The sequence below is a fragment of the Mesoplodon densirostris genome, chromosome 2 (genome assembly GCF_025265405.1).
Source record: "Mesoplodon densirostris isolate mMesDen1 chromosome 2, mMesDen1 primary haplotype, whole genome shotgun sequence".
NCBI lineage: Eukaryota > Metazoa > Chordata > Mammalia > Artiodactyla > Ziphiidae > Mesoplodon > Mesoplodon densirostris.
This window is the reverse complement of record NC_082662.1, coordinates 30,388,071-30,413,291: the sequence shown is the minus strand read 5'-3', so window position 1 is coordinate 30,413,291 and position 25,221 is coordinate 30,388,071. Positions and strand designations below refer to the sequence as shown.

At 47.9% G+C, this 25,221-nt stretch overlaps 2 protein-coding genes across 2 annotated transcripts in view; both read left to right on the top strand.

The window, feature by feature from the left end:
• Positions 1–883: 883 nt before the first annotated feature.
• Positions 884–7,056, top strand: MRPS15 (mitochondrial ribosomal protein S15). Its single transcript, XM_060082301.1, has 8 exons — positions 884–1,112; positions 1,414–1,458; positions 2,354–2,429; positions 3,248–3,296; positions 3,777–3,861; positions 5,140–5,198; positions 6,463–6,654; positions 6,907–7,056. The coding sequence occupies exons 1-8, from the start codon at positions 896–898 to the stop codon at positions 7,042–7,044; spliced, it is 861 nt and encodes a 286-aa protein (XP_059938284.1). The 5' UTR covers positions 884–895; the 3' UTR covers positions 7,045–7,056.
• A 4,651-nt stretch (positions 7,057–11,707) lies between these two features.
• The window catches only part of OSCP1 (organic solute carrier partner 1), a 28,282-nt gene continuing 14,768 nt past the window's right edge, over positions 11,708–25,221 (top strand). The window contains exons 1-2 of the mRNA XM_060082289.1: positions 11,708–11,876; positions 20,972–21,126. Of these exons, the coding sequence (XP_059938272.1) occupies positions 11,765–11,876; positions 20,972–21,126 (267 nt within the window). The 5' untranslated portion in view covers positions 11,708–11,764. The remainder of the gene's footprint in view (positions 11,877–20,971; positions 21,127–25,221) is intronic.

Below are 25,221 nucleotides of genomic sequence, written 5' to 3'. Positions count from 1 at the left end.
CGGCTCCCAGGTCCTTGAGAAACACATTCCTGGGTTGTAAAACCGGCAAGAGGCTTATTTGGCTTTTAAAAAGGTTTACATACATCTCAAAAGGGCAGAGAAAGAACTCACAGTTACGGGTATTCTAAAGTAAATGCTCTAAGAAAAGCAAGGGGGAGAAGAGTCTTTCCCTTTTTTGCACCAGGGAAAATTAAGATTTATTTTTCCTACTTTTAATTGGCATTTGTCCTTACACCCCTCATTTCACAAATATCAAAGCTAGTATTTCTTGAATACTTACTATATTCCGGGTGCTTTGCACACAACTGCCTCAGTTAATCCTCTAACAACCTAAAAGATAGATACTGTTATTACCACTCCCATTTCATGGTTGAGTAAGCACACTGTGGCCCAGAAAGGTTGAGCGACTTGCACACAGAATCACACAGCCAGTAACCGGCTATTCCAGCCCAGCGCTGTCCAAAATCAGCGACCTTAATCACCACGCTGCAACACTGCCAGAGAAGAGGCTGAAACCTAGTAGTTCTTACAGGGGTCCATCCTGCACTCTGGAGGGAGAGGGGGTGGAAATACTAGGTTGGGGGAAGAAGACACGACAGGCCCCAGGGAAGCCCCCAAGGTAATCGGGGCCCAAGGTCAGGTACATGGAGTAGGATTAAGGGCGGGAGGCATGCTCAAGAAAACGTGGCATCTTAAGAATTTATACAGCACCGCACGCCACTAACGATGTCAGGCAACGACCAAGCTCCCTCAATCTCGCGCTACAGCTAACCAGACCTCTCCCCTCGACCCAACTTCGCGTCATCACTGAGTCCGGCCTGCCAATCCATCATCTCGGTCCTCATCTGCTCATCCGGTCTCGCAACTGCACTCGATTGGTCGAGCCTGAGCCAACATGGCGGCGCCCTATAACCAAGTCCGTACCGCGAAAGCGACGGCGGCCGTGGGGCGGGTCCCTTGGGGGTCAGAAGCCACCATGCTGAGGGCGGCGTGGAGGGCGCTGAGTTCGATTCGGACCCAGGCAGTGACCCAGGCCCCAGTCCTCGGGCTGCCGGGCGGAGGGTGTGCCAAGCTTCTCTCCGTCCAGCGGGACCTTCCCTCACGGCTTGGAGGTGAGTAGCTGAGAAGCCGGACAGCGGAAGTAGGGAAATGGGGTTCGGCGGAGATAGAGGGTACGCGGGAAGAGGTTAGGGGGGAGGGGGCGGAGTGTAGCGGCAGAAGAAAGAGTGGTGGGTGGGGAAGAAGTAAGGCGCTATGGGAGAGACATGGGGTGTTCGGGGTGCGGAAGAAATGGGACTGTGGTTCTTGCAGAGGGGCCAAGACCTTGGAAGAAGGGTAACGCGAGGGCCGTAGACGAGAATCGAGGCTGGAGTGTTGAAGGAGAATGTCCTCAGCCCCCTCTTTTTTGTGTAGGTCTCATCCTCCGGGCCGCCCGCGGATATGCCACCCAGAAACCAGGTAGGAGCTCTTGGGTGGGATTTGGGGCGGAAGAGAGATTAGATTGCCTGGAAAGCTTGGGGTGGCCAAGGGGACAGAGGTGTCTACGTGGAGCCACTGGGGGGGAGGGGGGTGCGGGGGACAGGGGTGGGCCGGAGGTCCTGCGAAGAAGCCCACGTCCACCTTATGACAAAGCCGTGGGCCTGGAGCCTGCATGGAGGGCGAGAGGAGGGGAGGTGGAGGGTGAGATATAGCGCTTCGTGTCCGCCCTTCCGAGGGGGAGGGCCTGGCTTCCCATTCCCAGGCAGTCTGCATAGCTGTTCGGATCTCTTACTAAATCTTAGTGTTATTTAGTTAGTACTATTTGCATAGCGGCAGAGCAGGGGCTGACTGGAGAAGACAAATTGATCTCTCCCATGCCTCTCCCTCACCTACACGCACACACCAAGCCTGAGGGTCTCCTGTGATCTCTATTTGGTGTCTACAATTCAGGCATCTTAAAGTTCAGGGTCCCTCCTCAAGCCCCTTATTTCATTCATGCAGTCAGCCAGCGAGCAGTAGTTGGGTGTCTGTTCTGTGCTGGGCCGCAGACCAGACGTGGGGGATTCAAAGGGAGTCGACCTCAGTCCGTCCACAGGAGCACCCATCCTAGCGGGACGTCTGATAACTGTAGAGCCAGACAGGTGTGTGAGAAGTGCACGCACAGTACAGGGTCTTGGGAAATGCCACCTACTCCCAGCATGAAATATCAAGGCAGAGGCCCACAGGATTTGCAGAGGAGAAACTGAGCCCGGGGTTACCCAGTGCCTTGCTTGAGACCGTGGATGTCTCTGACAAAGTTGGTGAGAAGAACCAAGTCCGGGAGGATGGGCAGTGAGAGTTGACCCTGGGTGTTTTCCATCCCTCCACTCGACAGTCCAGCCCAGCAGTGAAGATGACCCACCCCCTTCTATGCTGCTCAAGGACTACCAGGACATCCCTGGAATTGAGAAGTAAGCAGGAAGAAATCTCTTTGATGAGGCAGGGGGCCCTGGGAGGACTGGCAAGAAGGGGGCTTCGAGGTAGATGCTTGATGTATCTGCAGCTTGACTATGGAACAGGGCAGAGAGCTCTAGAAGCCCAGGCATGGTGAGGATGAGTGGGCAGCAGGGGCAGATGGAGCACACCTGCTTGCCGTTTTGGTGCTCTGGGTAAAGACCCTCTACCATGAGATACCAAGGAGGCACCATGCCTCACGGGTGTTTGTAGAAATCTTTCATCTCTTGATCCTGTGAGGGAAGAAACAGTGTCCCCATTTTGTAGATTGTCAGACTGCCCGTGTCATACAGCTCCTAAGGGGCAGAGCTGGAGTTTGAATCCAGGGCTGAAAGACACCAAAGCCAGGATCCTCTGCTCAGCCCCTGTCCTGTGCAGTGGGAGCTGGGCAGTCCCTCCCACTGTGCAGTGTGACATGAGAAAGAAACAATGATTGTAGAATTGAAGTGTCTCAAGACAGATTGAACCATATTCCAGCTAAAATGGAAATCCTCTTTTTGCTCCTGCTGTGACAAGCCTGAAACACTTGAGCTGACAGCCCCAATTTTCTGTAGTTATCACATCATTCCACGTTCTCAGCCCAGCAAATCAGATCCGTGCTGACTTTGAATCCCTGAGAAATGGCACCCCACTTCCAGAGAGACTCGTGTTGTAAAAGAAATTTTCACTCATCCTTGGTTTTCAAACTAAAATGAAAACAGCATTGCTCCCCTTCCTTCTTCCCACCCACCACCCCCGCCGACACCTGTCTCTCATTGCTGTGGTTTTTCCACAGGGTTGATGATGTCGTGAAAAAACTGTTATCTTTGGAAATGGCCAACCAGGTGAGTGGCCTTTGCCAAGCCTTGGCCTCTCTCAGTCCTCTCCTCTGAGATTCCCTCCTACCCTGGTAACACCTCCCAGCCCATGCTTCTCAAGTCACAGCACTTATCCCACTCTCATTCTATATCCACTTGTCAAAACCCCCAGACTGAGCACCTCCAAGGCCAGGACAGTCTTGTTTCCCATTATACCCTTAGCACCTGACAAACAGTAGGTAAAGATAAAGATCTAATGCCTGAATGAGTGAGCACGGTTTGGGGACATTCATCCAACATTCTTCTGTCAGTGGCATTGGCCTTGGGCTCACCTAGATGTGAACAACCATGTGATTGGCCAGAGGCCATACCCTGATGAGCAGAGTAAAGTCACGCCCTGAGCCTTATGGCCTAGTTGCTATGGCTGTGGCCCTGGCCCTGGAGGTATAAGGGCTAGTTCTTACAGGGTGGCAGACCTCACAGATGCTCGGTCTCTGTCTTCAACAGAAAGAGAAGCTAAAAATCAAGAAAGAGCAGCTGATGAACAAGGTCGTGGAAAACCCTAAGGACACCGGCTCCCTGGAGGCTCGAAGTTGGTCAGGGGGCCCTGGGGGAGTCAGGGTGCAGGGGAGTCTGCTAGCTGGTACTTGATCCAGGCCCCTCACCTGCAGATACGCTGGTATTAGATGTGGCTTGGTAAAGGGAGAGACGGGAAGGACCAAGGACAGTGAAAACTGGACTCTATCCGTGATGCCGTAGTCAGCGCCCAGGTCCTGCCTCGTACCTCTGTATGAGCTCAGGCCAAGCTCCTCAGGAACCAGAGCTTGGCTCTCTCTCCACTCTGCAGCTGAGGTGGTGTGAAAGGGCATGGGGTCAGGGCCAGCGTTCCCACTGCACTCTCTGCAGTGCTCCCAGAGCTCAGTGTGTGTACGGCAAGGGCCTGCTGTAGTGACAGCCTCTCCTTGGGGCCACCTTCTGCTTTTCCCTTTGCAGTATAGGTTTGAGTTAAACAAGAGGATAGCTGAGGGAAGGATATTCTGGGGCTTTAGGAGATGAGTGGGAGCTGATAATTCTGAAAACTCATTAATGAAAACACAGAGATAAGGATGGCAGCTGGAAGAGGCAAGGAGGAGACCCTTGACAGTTTTGGGATCTTAAATTATTGCATTGGTGAGGACCTCCAGGGCAGTATTGAATCATAAACCATGATAGCAGCCATCCCAGACTAATTCCTGAATTTAACAGGAATCCTCTAAAGTTTTACCATTAAGAACGCTAATTTGGGATTTGGAGTTTGGGGATGATACCTTCATAAGATTAAGGAACTTCCCTTCCTTATGCTTTGCTTTCTAAAGGAAAGATAATCCAAAGTCTTTTGAGATCTTGAAGTTCAGAGTGCTCTGGGAGTGATACAGAGGTGTGCAAGAGCTTTGGTGATTGTTATTCCTTGAGGTCTTCTTTTTTTTTTAATTTATTTTATTTTATTTATTTTATTCTTGGCTATGTTGGGTCTTCGTTGCTGCACGTGGGCTTTTCTCTGGTTGTGGTGAGCGGGGGCTACTCTTTGTTGCAGTGCGCAGGCTTCTCATCGTGGTGGCTTCCCTCTTTTGCAGAGCACGGGCTCTAGGCACGCGGGCTTCAGTAGTTGCTGCACACAGGCTCAGTAGTTGTGGCGCTCGGGCTTAGTTGGTCCGCGGGATGTGGGGTCTTCCCGGACCAGGGCTCGAACCCGTGTCCCCTGCATTGGCAGGCGGATTCTCAACCACTGTGCCACCAGGGAAGCCCTTCCTTGAGGTCTTAAAACATAACCAAGGTCTGGCTCTTCCTTCCTCTGTGCCCGGCTCTCATCCTCTGTGGTTTGTGGTTTCAGTTGTTGCCTTGACTGTCAAGATCCACAGTTATGAAGAACACATGCAGAAACATCGAAAGGTAACCCTTGGGCCTCACTCACAGCTAGCCGGGGGAGAGGAGCCTGAGCACTGATGGGCTCTGGGTCCAGAGAAACAGCTTGAGAAGCCAGGTGGCTAGAGCAGCAGAGCACCCACCCCTCAGCTGCGGTGGGAAGCACACTTCCCTTCCACCTCCAGGGGTGCAATGGGAGGCTTACAGGTCAGTGCTGAGTGTCACTAATGGTCAAGAACACAAACTTCAGAGCAAGGGCACAGCGTGTGGCACATAGTGGGCGCTCAATAAATAGTTGTTGAATGCGTGCATGGAGTCAGATTGCCCCAAGTTCAAATCCCAGCTCTGCCACTGCCACTTACCTGGCTGTGTGGCCCTGGGGAAGTTACATGTCGAAGCCTCAATTCTCCTGTCTGTCAAACGGGGATCATAATTGTACCCGCCGACAGGATTGCAAGGATTCCCTGAAGTAATGGCAGCCAACATGACACGTATAAAGTATTTAGGCCTCATGCTAAATACTTTACATGCATCAGTTCATTTAACCCTTATACTTGTCTTTGTATCCCATTGTACAGAAGAATGAGCTAGGCTGGCGTCATTAAGTTACCCCTCCAGGCACAGGCACACCACTAGGAAATGATGTGCCAGGACTTGAAACTTGGTGATCTTGCTCCAGGGCCCACATTCCTAACCATTCTGCTGGATCTCAGCACAGTGTCGGACACAGAGCTGCTATAATTAGGCAATTGCTGGTATTTTTAATAAACACACAGTTGTGAACACTGACTGGCCCAGCTCCACACCTAGCACCTCAGTGTTCCCTGAAGCTAGTTGAGCTGTTCCTTGGAGATCAGAGTTGGAGTATGGAATGCCAGCCCCACTGAGGGAGCAGTGCCTGGCTGAGGGCAGGGGTTTTCCTAAGCCTTCCCTCCTCTCCGCCCCAGCTGATAGTTCGCTGAGCTGTGCAGAGGCTGAGTGGGTGGTACAGGGGAAAGAGCATGAGATGTGGAGTCAGACCACTAGGCCTGGATTCAAGACCTGACCTAACACAAGGTCCCGACCCAGCAGTTCTAGAACCTTTAATGAATCAGTTAACATCTTTGAGCCTTTATTTTCCCATCTGTAAAATGGGAATAACAGTAACACTACCTACCTCAGAGTTGCACTAATATTTGCCTAAGATTGTGGGGAAGTTTCATTACCAGGGTAAAATGACCATCCTTTGTTACTGTGAAGTGGCACACCACTTATTTACATAATACTCAAAGTAATACCAACTCTCATACAGGACAAAGCCCACAAGCGCTATCTGCTGATGAGCATTGACCAGAGGAAAAAGATGCTCAAAAACCTCCGCAAGACCAACTATCCTGTCTTTGAGAAGACATGCAGGGAGCTGGGGATTGAGTACACCTTTCCCCCTCTGTACTACCGAAAAGCCCACCGCCGCTGGGTGACCAAGAAGGCTCTGTGCATTCGGGTACGAGTCGGGACTGCTGCTTTGGTTGGGCCCCCTCCAGGACCGTGGCGGGGAGAGCAGAAGGGAGGGGTCGTCTGTTTCTGAGCAAGGCGTGGAGCTGGCCCCGAGGCTTTGAGGTGGCTCCCAGGGCACGAAGCCCATAGAGAAAGGCTAGGGTGACCATCTGGGGGAGTCACTTCCCACCCCAGATGCTCGGAGTCTGAGGTTTTGCATAGCATTACAAAGTTTTTTCCTGCCCTCTCTCGTCCCCAGGTTTTCCAAGAGGCTCAAAAGCTGAAGAAGCAAAAAAGGGCCTTAAAAGCTGCAGCTGCAGCAGCCCAGAAACAAGGCCAGAAGAACCCAGAGAGCCCTTCCAAGACTGGACCAGAGGCACTCAAAGAAAACCAATAAATGTTAAAATTATGTCTTGCTGCCTTAAAGAATAACAGTAGAGAAGGTGGGGCTCTTAGTGGCCTGAGGACGAGGAAGAATTCATTCCATCATGCAACTCTGGGGCCCCGGGGATATCTGAGGCAGAGTCCCTGCCCTCACACGCCACGGGACGCATTCTCATAACGCGCCTCACACACACTCACAGAAACAACCCCCTGTCCTCCAGGGGGCCGTTCAGTGGAGGCAAGACTGACACACAGCAGCACAGAGGAAGCGTGAGGAGGCCAGCGTGGGAACTGCCTTCTAGGCGGGGCCGTATAGGATGAGTGGGAGTTCACCGGGCAGAAATGGGGAGCGAGGGCATCCCGGGCAGAAGGAATTGCAGGTGCAGAGGCAAAGAAGCGTACAGGTGCGTGCTGCATTCAGAGAGCAGAACTGGACATACAGCTTGACGGGTAAGCTGACGCTGGGACATGAGAGGTTTCATATGCTGGCTGAGGAGACTGTCCACGGTCCTCTACGGAGAGGGGAGACAGTTATGGTTTGAAAACCAAAGGCGTGATGACGGCAACAAGGCTGTTTGATAGTTAAGCAGCATCAGTGTGGAGGTGGGTGGGGGGGGGGAGATCAGAGCGATTGATTGATTGGGGGGCAGGGGTTTTGGTGTTCAGACTGAGAATCTGGTAAAAGCTACAGGTCCTGTCCCTAAAACTGCACATGTACATAACATTGCTTATAAATTCTGGGGTGTCATGGATAAGCCCTTCCCCACAAAGCCCACCCACTGACACCAAGTTAGGTGCCAAGGCCTTGAAGCCTGAGTATGCTTAGCATGTTTGAAGAACCCAAAGAAGACAGTGTGTCCAAAACTGAGTGAGCAAAGAGAAGAGTAGGAGGTCTGAGAAGCAAGCAGAAGCCAGGTAATATGGAGCTTGTGGGGTGTATTAGTCTGTTCAGGCTGCCATCTTAAAATACCATAAACTGGGACTTCCCTGGTGGTCCAGTGGTTAAGACTCTGCACTCCCCATGCAGGGGGCCTGGGTTCAATCCCTGGTCAGGGAACTAGATCCTGCATGCTGCAACTAAGAACCCACATGCCACAACTAAAAGATCCAGTGTGCCACAACTAAGATACAGTGCAGTCAAATAAATAAAATACCATAAACCGAGCGGCTTATACAACAAATTTATTTTCTCACAGTTCTGGAGGCTAGGAATTCCAAGATCAAGGTGCTGGTCTATTTGGTTTCTGATGAGGAATCTATTCCTGGCTTGCAGATGGCTGCCTCCTGACTATGTCCTCACATGTGGAAGGAGAGAGGGATGGGGTGAGAGAGTGAATCTCTTCCTCTTATAAGGGCATTAATCCCATAATGAGGGCTCTACCCTCGCTGCCTAATTCTCATGATCTCCTTAAGACCCCCAAATACCATCATATTGAGGGTTAGGGCTTCAACATTTGAATTTGGGAAGGACAGATATTCAGTCCATATCACTGTGGGGAAGACCTTAGACTTCATTCTGAGTGAGAAGGGAAGCCAGAATTTATAAGCAATGTTTTGTACGTGTGCAATTTTAGGGACAGGACTTGTAGCTTTTATCAGATTCTCAATCTGAACACCAATACCCCTGCCACTGAGGAAAGCCGGAAAGGAAAGAAGGTGTGTTAAAGTGATGTCCAAAGAGCAGCTGGGGACAGGTTTGGGAGTTATGTTTAAAGTGACCCAAGCCATGGGTGTGAGTGAAATTGCCCAGGGAGGGAATGTAAACAAAGAAGAAAGGACCATGTCTGGATGGGAAGAATGATCTCTGAGGGCACAGCCTGAGTCATGAGGAGTAGCTGAGGTTAAGGGGAAGGTGAAGTGAGGGTGCAACAGAGGGCCCAGGATCCTGCAGAATCAGAAGTGAGATGAGAGGGTCAGAACTGAAGATGGGCTGCTCAAATACCACCTCAGGAACAAGAGGGAAGGCCTTTTATGGGGCAGGACTCACAGCTACTTAAGAGGTATTGTGTGGAGGGCCAGGTGCCGACGCGTAAGGGGGCTAGTGGAAAGAAGGCAAGAAAAGGAACACATTCGCACATTCGTGGAAGAGGCCCTTCGGGAAAGGCATTGTGTTTTTTTGTTTTGTTTTGTTTTCTTTTTTTGCGGTATGTGGGCCTCTCACTGTTGTGGTCTCTCCCATTGCGGAGCACAGGCTCCGGATGCGCAGGCCCAGCCGCCATGGCTCACGGGCCCAGCCGCTCCGCGGCATATGGGATCCTCCCAGACTGGGGCACGAACCCGTATCCCCTGCATCGGCAGGCGGACTCTTAACCACTGCGCCACCAGGGAGGCCCAAGGCATTGTTTTAAGTGCTGCGTTAGGCACATTAACTCATTTAATCTTTAAAGCTGCCTTTACCTATTTGCCCCCCCTCACCATATTGGCATAATTATCCTCATTTTACTGTGAGAGAATTAAGGCTCAGAGAGGTTAGGTAATTTGTCCAAATTCACACAGCTGGTTAGGGGCAGGCAAGGATTCAAACCCACATCTGTCTTGACTCCAAAGCCTATGTTCTGTTCATTATTATCACACAGCCTAGGGCAAAATGTGGTCTGAGAAGCTCTGGTAATTACACTGTAGCAAACTCAAAAACCTTTAGCAACCAGGCAGATAGCATAATGCATGAAGGCCAGGTGTAAGATAATGATGCTAAGCTGCTTGTTAAATTCCCATCCTAGTTATATTCCCTTTTGTGCACAGACCAGGCAAGATCAAATCAAAGCCCTGGGCTGCGGCTTTCAACTACTGTAGAGTATCCAATGCTGAGATGTCAGTTAAGGACCAAAAAGTCTTCATGGTGAAGCAGTTTCAGTAGAGTGGAGGGAGCTGAATCCAGTGGTAGTGAGGTGGGGAATGAGGATGTTATGGAAATTCAGGTTGTGAGTGTAGACTGCTTTTTTTTTTTTTTTTTTAATATATTTTGGCTGCATTGGGCCTTCATTGCTGCGTGCGTGCAGGCTTTCTCTAGTTGCGGAGAGTGGGGGCTACTCTTCGTTGCGGTGCACGGGCTTCTCATTGCGGTGGCTTCTCGTTGCGGAGCACGGGCTCTAGGCACACGGGCTTCAGTAGTTGCGGCATGCAGGCTCAGTAGTTGCGGCACGCAGGCTCTAGAGCCCGTGCTCCACAACAAGAGAAGCCGCCGCAATGAGAAGCCCGTGCACTGCAACTAGAGAAAAGACCGCATGCAGCAACGAAGACCCAATGCAGCCAAAAATAATTTTTTTTTTTAACTCGGCTTTAAAAGGAAGGAACATAGACTCGAGAAGGTGTGGGAAGGACTTGAGCTTGGTATATGTTAAGGGAGGACCTTCCAGTGGTGGATGTGGTTATGAGGAAGAGGAGGTGATGCTCCAAAGAGGGGACGACGCTAATGAGCTGACTTCAGCTGGACTGGGGGGTTATTAAGGCAGTGCGGAAGAAGTCTCTGGAAAGGCAGTTAGAGCCAGAGTGGACAGCCTTGAATGCCATGCAAAGGCATTTCACCTGTGATCTGCCAAACAGTAGAGAGCCACTGAAAGGATGTCATACTGAAAGTGGTGTCTTCTGAAATTTAGCCTAGCAGCCAGGCCCGTGGAGAAAAAAAGAGAGCAATTAATATGGAGAAACAGTAATGCAGATAGAAAGAAATGAAGAGGTAAATTTGAGAAAGATTTTGGTGGAAAAAGCAGAATTGGTGACATAAGAGGACCAGGGGGAGGGAGTTGGAAACCAAGGCTAAGGTTTCAAGTCTGATTGTCTAGAGGGGAAGATGATGAGCAGGTCATAGAAGTATTGAAATTTACAGAAGTGGTTGCTCATCAAAGTAAAAATGTGCAACAGGTGATGAGAAGGTGACCCTGGAGCTCAAGATGGGGGTAAAGTATGTGGTCACTGCCCTCAAAGCAGAGAATTGGATGCCAGGCCTGCTTAACAGCGTGGGGGGTAGATTCGGAGAGCCCCCAGCACGCGTCTTCCGAGAGCGGGACAGACGTGAACAGGGCTGGTTTGCTTCCCAGTGTATGAAACAGGAGGGGCTACACTCCAAGTAGCTTTTAGGGAGGAAATGCAGATAATTCAAGGACTTCTGGTCCTTCCCCCACCTAAAAGTCAGTTACCATTTTATTGAGTGCTTTCGTGGCATTTTGTGATCGCAATAACTCCTCTCTGCCATCCTGGGAGGTGGGTGTCCCCTCCACTTTCCTATGAGGAAGCCCAGGCTCAAAACACCTACCCCAAGTCAAACAGCGAGGAAACTGCAGAGCTGGGATTAAAACCCAGGTCTGTCTGCCCGGAGTCTGCTCTAAAGGAGTTTTGCTTGGGTTTTCCTGGTTCAGGGGCACGTGGGCACGTGGGCACGTGAGCACGCGGCCCGGCGGGGTGAGGGTGACCGCGTGAAAGAAGCCGGGCCGCCAGCCCTGCCGGGTACTCACCCATCCGTCGGGGCTCAAGAAACTCAAAACCCGCGCTCCAGAACTAGGGCCCACGCCGCTCCCACCTACGGCTCGGACCAATCTACCCTGTAGGTCTTCGCCGCCCCGCCCAATACGCGTCCGCCCCCGGGCGCCTCCCAACAAGCGGCCTGTTGATTGGCTCTTCTTTGCCGTCCGCCGTGTTGCCTAGCAACCGGGCTTCGAGGATGCGTCTGACGGGCCTCCAGGCCTCTGGCTACCAAACCTCCGGGCTCTGTACCAGCTGCGCTCGCTTCCGGCACCATGTCGGTGCGGACGCTACCGCTGCTCTTCTTGAACCTGGGTGGGGAGATGCTTTACATCCTGGATCAGCGGCTGCGAGCCCAGAACATCCCGGGAGACAAGGCCCAAAAAGGTGAGAGGGACCAGGCCCGCACAGCCAGCCCCCGCCCCCGCTCTCGCAGCCAGAGCTCCCCAGCCAGGCCCCTTTACAGACTGACCAACAGCACTGCACCCTGCTCTCTCGTAGCCAGGGACCTCTTTCACAACCCACAGCCCTATCCAGGCAGAGCCCCTCATGAGCAAAGTCCCCAAAAGATCGTTTCACCGCAGAGGGATTTAATACCCCCGTTGGATATTATTAGGGAACCTGACCCCCCCCCCCCCGCCATTTACTCATCCCCTTAAATTGGAGATGATTTCCCAATCTCTCTTGACAACCGGTCCCTTCCAAATGTGGGAGTCCCAGTGGCCCACGACCTGGCGACACACTCTGCTAGTCCGAGCATCCTCTTTCCCCCCAGGGAAGCTTCTGAGCCTCCATTCCTCTGTGTGGTAGCCTCCTTCATAAACTGGAGGCCAGTCTTGCTAACTTCAGAAGCTATTTCTCGAAAGGTGAGGTTCTGAAGTAACATAGATAAATAAGAAGATAGAAGACAAGTTGTAAATCTTTTCCCTTCACAATTGTTTGGAGATAATGCAATTGTGGAAGTAATGAGATGAGTGCTTCTAAAGGGCAAAATGTGCCTCCCATGCACAGCACATCTAACCCCAGAGGAATGGCCACCCAGAACTCTCTGCCACCCCTTTTCTCTCCCTTTTTCCCCCTCTTCTCAACCAACAACTGTTTTCACCAAGTTTCCTGGATTAACTATGAAGGAGATATTATATTTCAAGGTAGCGGAAGAAAAGTTGGTATAAAGGTAACTGACATAGCCGCTGGTTAAAACGTTTATTCTCTCCAACAGTCTCTGTATGCTCCATTGATGTTAAACATACAAATTCAGATGTTAAGCATACATATTCAGATATTCACTACTGTATCTGTGCAACTGAGTCCAAGTCCATGCATAAAGAGATAAAAGAACTCCCTATAGCATACCTCCGCCATTCATTCTGTACACTGCTGCCAGTGAGTTTTCTAAACTGCAAATCCGTCCATACTTCCTGCTACTTGAAACCCTTTGTCAGCTTTCCACTGCTGTCTGGATGGAGGCCTAGTCCTTGGCAGGACATTTCAGGGCCCTTCCTGATCTGACCTCTGTCCACCTCTGCAGTCCCACCTTTCACCACTGCCTGCCTCCTACTGCTTGTAGGTCTCCATTTAAAGCATGTTCATTCGTGTTTGCATGCTAGTAATTCCCATTCTACCCCACACCTCTCATTTCCATGCTAGTTATCCCCTTGCATCCTGCATTATTCAGCTTAAGAACCATCTCCCTCTCATCTCCGCATGGGAAAGGGCCTGCGCATACTCCCGTAGCACCCCAGTGTGTCCCTGTCCACCTTATCGCTGGCCACATTATACTGAAATGGTCTGTATATGCGTCTGTCTCCCCCGTGTGATTGTCTTATTCATCTTTGTATTCCAGCACCTAGCATAATGCCTACAACAGAATAAATCAGTGCTCAGTAAATGTTTGTTGAACTGCTGTTTTGTATGACATTGCCATTTCTTCCTCAAGAGGGTTCTGTTTTCCTTGGCACTATGTTATGTGATTTCTTCTGGGCTATTGGCACTAGTGAGCTGACAGGTAGTTCTTGGACTGGTAGTCTGCATCTTGGAAGGCAGTGTAAATTAGCAGTTAAGAGCATGCTCTCTGGAGTCATACAGATATGGGTCCCAATTCCAGTTTTGCCATTTAACTAGTTGTGTGACCTTGGAGTGTAACCTCTATAAGCCTGTTTCTTTCTCCATAAAAGGGGAATAATAATATGCACCTTACAATGAATTTGTAACGATCAAATGAGGTCATGTATTTAACACGTTTAACCCAATGAGTAGCAGATGCGGGTCTTTCAGGAGGCAGTCTGGGCAAGACCCTGTGAGTACTAGGGGACTGGCTTCCTTTGTGTTCAGGAGCTGCAGTCCTTCTGGGTTTGCTAGATACAGCTTCAGGGAGTTTCAGCCACCTTTCATAATTCACCTTCACACACTCATTCCTTCCACAGTTGGGTTGAGTGTCAGATGCCACGTGAGATGCTGGGTGGAGCCTGATGCAGCCCTTCTGCACATTCACTGGAAGTAGGGCTTTTGATCAGTCTGTCCAGTAACTGATTCTAAACCTGGGGGATATGTCTTCCTAATACAACAACAACAAACATTTTGTAAATTTATTTATTTTATTTATTTTATTTTTTTGACTGCGTTGGGGCTTCGTTGCTGCACGTGGGCTTTCTCTAGTTGCGGCGAGCGGGGGCTACTCTTCATTGCAGTGCGCGGGCTTCTCATTGCGGAGCACGGGCTCTAGGTGCGTGGGCTCAGTAGTTGTGGCACGCGGGCTCAGTAGGTGTGTCTCGCGGGCTCTAGAGTACAGGCTCAGTAGTTGTGGTGCACAGGCTCAGTTACTCCGCGGCATGTGAGATCTTCCCAGACCAGGGCTCGAACCGGTGTCCCCTGCATTGGCAGGCGGATTCTTAACCACTGCGCCACCAGGGAAGCCCCAACAAACATTTATTAAGCACTTACCATGTACCATAGACGTCTCTGAACACCTTAGTCCCCACAACTATCTTACCATATAGGTAATACTCCTGTCCCCATTTTACAGATGGAGAAAGTAGGCTAATTTGCCCAGGGTTACATAGCTGGTAAGAGGAAGAGTAAAGGATTTGAACCCAGGTCATCAGACTCCAGAGCTCATACTCTTCACCCGTATCCTTAACTGCTGCCCTGTACTTCCATACCCGAGGGGACTGTGTCAGAATCTTTGTGGGGGGAGTGGGGTGGGGAGGGGACTGGAAGATTGGGAGGAGACAGAGAGGTTTGAAGAAAAACCCAGTATAACCACTGATTTTATAAAAGAAATGACAGAAAGTAGTTGGTTGATGAGGACCTGCAGAAGACAGAGCAAGAAAGCAGGGCAGAGAGTGCGGGATTCAAAACATCGAGAAACACTCATCTCTTCCACCACTTAGAGTTGGTGTAGCTGCAGGAGCAGGGGCCTCTGTGACAAATGCCCCTGCACAGAGGCCTATAAAACACCAGACACGGTAAACTAGTCCTCATTGAAGCTTTGAATGGAAATCGTATTTCTTCTAGATGTTTCCACTGCCTTATACAACTAATTGGTCTCCTGGAGGCCATCCTGCTCCCACAAGGCCAGCGCAGATCTTGCAGTTTTCCCCCCAGTGCAGCCTCTAGTTTAGCATTCAACAGAAAGGAAGTGCTCTCTCTGTGGGGCAACTTTTGAGTGTTGCATATTGAATGCGGTCCCATGTTTAAGCAATTGCGAGAATAATAAAAGCTGCCTTTGCCTCACTCCCACCCTCTTAAAGATACTCATCAGTAAGACCCTCTTACATTTTGTCTACGTTCCTCAGTTGACAAGGGGAAACTGGGGCATGGAGCCATTAAGTGATTTTCCCAAGATGCGCAGATCACAGTGTAGTACTGAGCAACCAAATGCTGTGAGGTTCTGTTTTTATGTTTCTAGTTCCAATTTAACAGGCAGCTCTGGATATCCTTGGGCCTACCTCCCACTCAAAATATAAGTAAAGTGGAATTGTCACAAACATGTCATCTGGAGAAATAATAGAAAAACAGGGCATCCTTTACCTTCCCCGGATCCTCAGGAGGAAAGGGGCCAGGAGCACACAGTACGACAGAGACCTCTGCTGGAGCTGATTGTCACTGCCTGCAGGGATGCCTGGTAGCCCTGGGCATGTGTTCGCCAGCTCTGTTTTGTCAGCAGCAGGTAATCACTGTCCCTTAGGGTAGGTGAGCCCCTCTGTTCCCAAACACACCTTCAAGAGGGTTGCAGCTGAATCTCTCTGAATTCCCACAAGCCTATCAGGCAAGACCGCCTGTAAAATAAATGCCACGAAATGATAGAAGATGCGGACATTATGCCAAAGAAGCCAGCATCTGCTTTAAGAAGGCCAGACTCTTGGTGCTGCTTCCCCAGTGTTTTCTCTCCTAAACCCTGTGACTCTTGTGGGAGAAAGATGATGAATTTTCCCAGAGGAGTCTGACATTGCAGTGGGAACCCTTTGCAGTTAGTTAGGACATGGCACTGGCTGTGCTTTCAGGCCAATCTCTTCGAAGCTGTTGGTATTGTGTACTGAAGGCACATATATGCTTTGCTTATAACCTCAGAAATCACCTCTCAAACAATCTAGTGCAAATGTTTCCAAACTACACCAAAATACAAAATGTTTTTGAAATGTGGATGTGTGTAGAACTCTGTTTATCTGTGGGTGGTTTCTCTAGATTGAAATCTCTCCCAAAAAATTAAGGAAAAAAAAATCACCATTCTTTATGGGTGGTGTCCAAAGTTCTCCAGCAGAGAAAGCAGAATTAGGAGAGAAGCCAGCTAAGTGCCTGATGTGTCTGTTTCATGCCCACAACAACCCTACAAGGTAGGTGCAGTTATCATTCCCCTTTCACAGATGAAGAAACTGAGGTTTAACAAGCTGTTTGAAGTTATCTAGCTAGTAAGTGGTAGAGCCAGGTCTCAACCCATAAAGGGTCTTGATTCTCACAGATTTCTCTAGCCAAGTACATTTTTCCTTATTTGGTCTCTTCTTGGCATCTCCCTGACTACCTTTGTCCTCAGGAGCTTTCTGTACAGTGGCCCCATCGTTATTTCCCTCTTTTTACATGGAAGTCATGCCTCTCTCTATAAAAAGTAAATCAGAAACAAATAGACTTTTTTTCCCTATTAATTCACATTTCAAGTTTTTTAATTTGAGCGGTTCTGTCTGTACTCTAGAAAGCGAAATCTTACAGTAATAAGAAAATCTGGTTGTGAAGAAAGAAAATCCTTTATCTCCCTGTTCTTGGGATTATTCTTCCTTGTGGAAGTTAGTGTTTTTAAAAGCCTTGTATTGAATGATGTGTATTTTCAGAGTGTTAGAGGGGATGACTTCTTGAGCCTTTCAAGATAAACCCCAGGGTAGCTAGTCCTCCTGAGCTTCCTCTCCTCCTAAGCCACCCTCTGTAAGATACAGCCTCCCTAGGGCTTTTTTTGGAACTTGTTGTTTAACCATCATCCTTTTAAGAGTTTCAAATGGAAGGCAGAGCATTTGCATTAAACATTAATGCAAACATGAAAAATAAAGTTTCATAAGCCAGGTAATTGGAATTGGTATTTTTAAAGCCTCATTGAAAATAACGTTCTTGCTTCATGAACTGGTGTTTTCTTTTTATATGCTTCATGTAGATGAATGGACAGAGGTGGACAGAAAACGAGGTATGCTATTTCGGGGCTGCATGTATTCAGTCTGCATCCACAGGTTCACCCAGTCCTTCATCAGCGGGGCTTAAAGTGGGACCACTCTAAATATTTCCAAATAAAAGAATAGGTGTGAGTTTCTCTTTAGCTGAGACATCGGTTATACATTTGAATCTTTTACTTAAATAAATACAGAGTGGAAGATGAAAACCAAGGGAACATTGGCCAAAGGACCATACTGCACCTGAGGTATTTGTCCCTTTTCATCAGTTCCAAGCTTTGCAAGGATAGCTGGAGCAGTAGCTATATTTCTGGATAGGCTGTCCTATTTAGTCATCCTTAAAACAATTCTGTGATAGCATCGTGTAGCCTAAGAGCTGTTCTGCTTAGCACACGGAGATAACTGTTGAACAACCGAGAAAAATGGAAGCTTATGGCTGCATGGCCGCCAGGATTGCGTGCAGAAGGCATGATACGCATGCAGTATGGCCTTATCATGCCAAATCTTCAGTTTCCTCTTCACCTACAACTAGCAGCAAACCTGAAAAAGTTGTCAATTCCTCAGAATAAAACCTTAGCCTTTCTCATTAACTGTCACGAATATCTTCCATCATTTGACATTTGGGTATAGTTTACCCACGTCATAGCCAATGTCCTCGATATTTTAAGTGCTCTCCCCACACCAAGTATGCTGAGGAGATAATGTATATAATATTTAAGAGCACAAGCATTAAAATCAAACAACCCCATTCTAATTTCAAGTCCACCGTCTGCTGTGTGATCTTGGACTTTAACCTTTCTAAGGCTCACTTTTCCCCCTTGACAGAATTGGATAATAATTCAGAGTTGTCCTGGAGTTTAAATGAGATAATGCATGGAAAGTTCTAAGCCCAGTACCTGGAACATAATAAGGCTTCAAAACATGGTAATCATCCAGAAGTAGTAGCTTCTCTGTTTTACCCTTGGTTCCAAGTTGTATGTTCCCATAAACAATAAAATTTACAGCAGAGGTAGCTGATAAAAACTCAGTTGCTTTCATCAAGAGAATTATTTCATCAGGCCAGGCTCAAAGAAAAGCCCAATCGAAGTGGTTGATACTCTTTTATAATATTTCACAACCATCTTTCACCACTTCTCTTGAGCAATTTTTGGCCCACCTCTTGACGCACGGCAGAACTTCAGGTGAGAAGTGTGGATTTTGAAGACTCTTCGTGTAAGTAATTGAATCACTGGAATTTATCTTAACTTAAGCGTCCAAAAATAATAAGCAGAAACTGACTTCATAATCTGAACCCGGGATTAGAAGCCTGTTATGTTAAGAACTCAGTTATTGACCCTTCCAGTGCACCTGTGAAAAACCACCCCACTCCCTGGCTTTAGTCTCCTGATGAAATCTGGCTGCTAGCACATTCCTGCCTCATGAAAGAATGCAGAGCTCATGAGAGTGCCAGAAACTAACACCAGCACCAACTGACAGATCAGGTTAAAACTATTTCTCAGGTTTAACTTGAATACGGTGTGGGCTGCTACTCTTGGGCAGGGACAAAGGTTACTTCCTCTTTGTGCCCTGATGTTTATGTCAGTGTCTGGTACTCAGCAGGCCTACCTCAACCAAGTGCCAGGTGAAGCACACTGTGAGATATAAGCATGTTAATTTGTGCCCCCAAGCTCTTTCCAAAGAATTAAGTGAAAGGTGGGCTCTCTGGGTGCCAGGGCCCAACCGTAAAACTGCCATTTCCTCTTGGGGACATTTGTGTTCACTGCTCTGCCCACAGGGACAGGGCCTGTTGTACTCTCTTTCCAGCAGGAGGACTTTCTGGAAGTTCTTGTGCAAGGAGCCATGGTGATACATAGCTTATTCACTTCCCCAGGGGAAAGGCTTCATTTTGCTTTTTACTTTGCCAGAGTGGCTAACAATCACCTTGGGATTTTCTTTCCTTTAGAGCTGATTTATTTGAGTCTAAGCTATTTTCCTAGATTCTGCTAAAGGCTCAAAGACCCTAGGGACATATTTCAGCCCTAGGTGAATGGGAGCTCTTTGTAAGCGTGAACATAATCAGAGCTGATGTGATTCTTTAACTTGAATTCTTCCTCTTTGGCACTTCTCCCTGGCCTACATACACCTATAGAAAATTCTTCAGATTCTCTCTTCTGAGGCTTTATATGTGTCTTTCCATTTGTAGCTATTTCCTTGCAAGTTCTACATGTTATATAGGCTGTGGTAAGAAAAATTTCAGAAAGCCCAATTTATTGCAGGTCCTTGCTTGGTTAGGTCAAAGGCAAAAAGGCTGTGCTTGAGGCAAACCCAGAAGAGTTCATCTGTCTCTAGGGAGACAATGGGGAAATGTTAGTGCACATCGAGGGTAAGCTGCGCTGGGTTGGAACTGTCCAGTGTGAGGGATGCCCTGTGTTGGTAATGGATCTGATTCTTCCTCACTAATGGGATGGAGTATAGAGTAAAATCCAAAGGTCAAGTGTGAGTTCAACACTTCTGGAAGGAGTCAGAGTCAGTTCGTTCTTTTGTGTCTGATGGGGGAGTGGGGAGGGAGGTGTTTCCCTTCCCCCTCTCCCCTCTCTCTGTAGCCCTTCCATTTAAGATTTAAGTACGACTAGCCCTCAGCTCCCCGTTCTCCCCAGAACTGCTCTTTGAGATACTTTAAAATGCTGGCCTGAGCCCTCAGTGTACGTCTATCAGTTACTTACAGGTTGACAGGGTGCCCGATATCATGACCTTGCCTTCACTGTCTAAGATACAAGGCCACAGCCAGTCACCTGGTGTGTCCCCTGTGTGAGAAAGAGGCGTCTGTATCTTTCAGCAATAATCACCCACGTTTGATCATTGATTTTGTATAATTATGTTAAGTAACCAGTTTTCTTTCAAATTTTAATTACTACGAATGTATCGTCTCAGCATCCATATACACTCACCTTTAGGCAGGGATATATCTGGCTTAATTAAGAATAATCTGTGTTCAACCATACCTGTTCTTATTTCTTGTACCAAAGGGTTTTCCTAGCCCTCAACTAATGTTATTTGAGTAGCACAAAATATCTAAATGAATGAGTGAATGAAAAACTAGAATTATAGAAACTTTGGTTTGCACATGCCTTAGGACCTTTTATTCTCACCGTATGGACATTTTCCATCTGAACAACAGTATGAGACATATCACTACAGTATAATATCAATATTATAGATCATATATAGAAATTAAGGCATCCTAAAATGGTGTTTATCTGAAGTACATATCTTATAGAAACATTAGAAAAGTTTTAATCTCTAACCAGTGGGTAGACTTGTCTATTTTTGTAAACTGTTTTGCAAAAGAAAAAAGAAAAAAAAAAGAGTCAATTACCATTATAGGTCCCATTTTTATAAAATTTAATTTTAAGTAAAAATGTTATAGACTTGCTAAACAAACAAACAAAACAGCATAATGCTGTTTCTCATTTTAAGGTAGAACTCTAATCGAAAAGAATCTTTTTTAAAGATTCTAATAGGAATCTATTTTAAAGAAAGAAGACACTTATCCCCTATCACCAAGTGAGACAATGTATGTAAAAGTGGTTTGTAACCGTTGAAGCACAGCATATTTGTACATTGTCACATGTATGTTTGCCCTAAGATGGTCTCATAAAGCACTCCTGACCCTGCTTTCTACTGGAACACCTGTGTGGTTTCTCCCCAGGGAGCAGATCTCACCAAACACATCCACATCCACATCCCCACTCTACATAGGCCCAGCTCCTGCATTCCATTCGTACACAGGGAGCATTTCCTGAATAAAGCTTCCGCCAGTACCTTGCTCAGCTGCATCTTCTCTTGTCTCTCCAGTTCTGAATGACATCATCTCAACCATGTTCAATCGAAAGTTTATGGAGGAATTGTTCAAACCCCAAGAGCTCTACTCCAAGAAGGCCCTGAGGACAGTCTACGACCGCCTGGCTCACGCCTCCATCATGAGACTAAACCAGGCCAGCATGGATAAGGTGAGCAGACAGCTGCCTCTGTCCCCTGGGCTGCATTTCTTGTGGATGATCACAGACTGGAGTCAAATGAGATGACGTATGCAGTGGTGCCCGGCAAAAGACAGGCACATGTAAACATGGGTTGTTCTTGAGTTTCAAGTTGGGAAGGACCTCAGAAGTCATCTGCACCAACCCCTGTGTTGTTTATTCCATTATGTCACCCAACGAGTGTGCTGATTTGCATGTCCATGTTTAGGAACACCTTAACCCAATACAAGCACCCAACCCTAAAAGCTTTAATTCTGCTTCTTCCTTAACAAAGCTCAGCTCTGCAAACCAGGCTTTTTTTTTTTTTTTTAAGAAGATGTTTTGGGTAGGAGTTTATTAATTTATTTTTTATTTATTTTTGCTGTGTTGGGTCTTCATTTCTGTGCGAGGGCTTTCTCTAGTTGTAGCAAGCGAGGGCCACTCTTCATCGTGGTGCGCGGGCCTCTCACTATCGTGGCCTCTCTTGTTGCAGAGCGCAGGCTCAGTAGTTATGGCTCACGGGCCTAGTTGCTCCGCGGCATGTGGGATCCTCCCAGACCAGGGCTTGAACCCGTGTCCCCAGCATTAGCAGGCAGATTCTCAACCACTGCGCCACCAGGGAAGCCCCCGGGCATTTTTTTTTTAAAGCAAATTCAAAACTGCTCAGTCTTTATTGGGTTGGCCAAAAAGTTCATTTGGGCTTTTCCGTAAGATGTTACAGAAAAACCCAAATGAACTTTTTGGCCAACCCAATATTTATAATATATACATATCTGTTTCTTTGCGAAACCAATTTTTGGGTACTCTGATTTTAAAAGGAATAATTCCAAATAAATAATGGCAGAAAATAGATAAATCTCCTGTTCGTAAGAATTCCAAACACTTATATAGATACTCTGCCCTCAGCGATAGAGAGCATAACTCCCCACTGCTTGAATGTGGCTGCACTTGGTGACTTCCTTCCAAAGAAGACAGTATGGAAAGGAGGGGGAAAACAGCTAACTTCTCAGTGGAAAAACATGGCAAATATTACCTCAACCAGGTGGTAACATCGACAGTGATAAGCCACGGGGTGGTACCCTGATATGATGTGATGAGGGTAACACTTTGCCTCTGTGATCTTCCCCCCAAAAACCCACAACCCCAGGCTGATCATGAAAAAAACATCAGACAAATATCATTCGGGGGTCATGTTACAAAATACCTGACCAGTCGTCAAAGCTGTCAAGGCCACCAAAAACAAGGAAAGCCAGAGAAACTGTCACAGCCAAAAGGAGCCTGAGGAGACATGATGACTAAATATAATGTGCGATCCTGGAACAGAAATAAGACATTAGGGTAAACTAATAAAATCTGAATAATACATGGACTTCAGTTAGTTTTTAAAATAATGATAATAATAATTCCTTTTCAAGTCCCTTCATTATGTGAATTTTTATAAATCACGAGGACTGACAGTGGGTGCCAGGTGTGCAAAAATCAACACTGTCTCATTGCTGGTACCTGGAAACCTCAGAGAGACAGGCTGCCTTGAACTATGCCCTCTTACCTTCTGCCACTTACCTTTAGAAAGTTACTTTCTTTCCCTGAGCCTCCGTTTTCTCATCTATAAAATGGGGATAATAACAGCTACTTCATCAGTTAGTGGGAAGATTAAGTGAGAAACATAGATCTAATGACACTAGAAGGCCTGGCACATAGATGTTCAATAAATGTTCGGTATCTTCTCTTCTCTGCTTGTTCCTCTCCCTCTGCCTTTAAGAAAGTTTAGGTTTCCACTGAGAAAGGACACAGAACTTGGAATAAAAAAACCTGGGTTCAAGTCTTCTTTCTACCAATAGCTCTGAGACGCAATTGACTGAATAACTCATCTGAACTTTCATTTCTTCATCCTATACCTGTTTTTATCCTTTATTCCTAGCAAGGTGCCCTGTACACAACAGGTACTTAATGTTTTTTGTTTTTTATAAATTTATTTATTTGTTTGTTTATTTATGGCTGCATTGGGTCTTCGATGCTGCGTGCGGGCTTTCTCTAAATGCTGCGTGCGGGCTTTCTCTAGATGCGGCGAGCGGGGGTTCCTCTTCGTTGCGGTGCGCAGGCTTCTCACTGCGGTGGCTTCTCTTGTTGCAGAGCACGGGCTCTAGGCGCACAGGCTTCACTAGTTGTGGCTCACGGGCTTAGTTGGTCCGCGGCACGTGGGATCTTCCTGGACCAGGGATCGAACCCATGTCCCCTGCATTGGCAGGTGGATTCTTAACCAGTGCGCCACCAGGGATGTCCCAGGTACTTAATGTTTGATGATGATGACGGAGAGTCTTAAGTCTACATCTTTAGTATCAGACACGCCTGCGTGTGTGCACGCACACACACACCAGGCTGCTCCTGCTGTATGCCACTTTCTAAGCGAGATGTTTATCTGCATGTTGGAGAAAGGGGATTGTGTAGAGGGTTCTAGCACGTGCCTCAGGATCTGACCGTCTTTAGTTTCAAATCTCACCCTACTACTAAGTACCAGCTATGTGAAATTAGGCAAGCTTCTTCATTTTTAAACTTGGGATAATACGTACCTCATAGAGTTCTTGTGAAATTAAGGGAGATCAGTTGAGGCCATGCATATCCACATGCTCGCACAGCACTCAGGTAGCTGTAGTTTAATTCCCAAGCGCACCTCAGATGTGTCCATACCTTCTCTCCCAAACTCCCCTGCCTCTGTCGTAGCATCATGTATCTCCCAGGCACTAAGTTGGAAATGCTGTGGTCCTTTTGGACAGCCCTCAGATCATCTCCCGAATCCAGTCAGGCAAGCACCAGGTGCTGACAGCTTTCCTCCTGAGTGTCACCTGCTCTTCTTTTCCCTTCCTTATCCATCCCCACCATCTTTATTCCAGGCCTTCCATCTAGGTCACTCCAACAAAATTTTTTTCATTCATGCAATCAGTAGATGTTATTGCCACCCTCTTAGGAGCCAGGCACCAGCTAATCCTCCCCACTCCAGTCTCTCCCTTCTCTCGCATCTCATCATGGCCAGAGTCACCAAACTCACTTAATTACTACTTTTATCACATCAGCACAGAGCATTTCAGTAGCCCCCTAATTCCTACGACATCGAGTCTAAATTATCTTGTCCATCTTTCTAAAACCTCTAATATTCCAACCTTGCCGTACCCACCTGTATTTCCCACCACCCCAAACACAAACCATCCCCTCCAATCAGGCTGCTCTCCTCTTTCTCCCAGGAAAATAGCATGGGTATGGCTGCCTCCAGACCCTCACACATGCTGTTCCCCTCCACTAGAATGCCTTTCCCCTCCCTCAGCCAGCTGGAACCTTGCCTTGAGTCTGTAGCAGGCCCAGTTCTTCCACAAAGCCTATCGTGACCACTTTGGTCCTCACCAGTGTCTCACCTCTGATCTTCATGGGTGGTCATACCATACTTGGGGCTTGTTGATCTCTTACTAAGTTTCATTTTTCGTCTCATACAGTCGTGGAACTTCATTCTTGCCACTTTCACATGTGTTTTCTCATTTACTCCTCTCAGCTGTTCTGCAATGTTGGGAAATTAGGGAGGTTTTTTTTTAATATTTATTTATCTATTTGGCTGTATCGGGTCTTAGTTGCGGCATGTAGGATCTTCGTTGCAGCACGTGGGCTTCTCTCTAGTTGTGGCACTCGGGCTCTAGAGCACACGAGCTCAGCAGTTGTGGTGCGTGGGCTCCAGAGCTTGCGGGCTCCAGAGAGTGCGGGCTCAGTAGTTGCAGTGCCCGGGCTCTCTGGTTGTGGCGTGCAGGCTCCAGAGCACATGGGCTCGGTAGCTGCAGCACATGGGCTCTCTAGTTGTGACGCACAGGCTCCAGAGCACACGGGCTCAGTAGTTGTGGCACACAGGCTCAGTAGTTGTGGCGCACGGGCTCTGTAGTTGTGGCGTGCGGGCTCCAGAGCACGCAGGCTCAGTAGTTGTGGTACACGGGCTCTCTAGCTGTGGCACATGGGCTCTAGAGTGCACGGACTCAGTAGATCTGGCATGCAGGCTTAGTTGCCCCGTGGCATGTGGGATCTTAGTTCCCCAACTAGGGATCAAACCCGTGT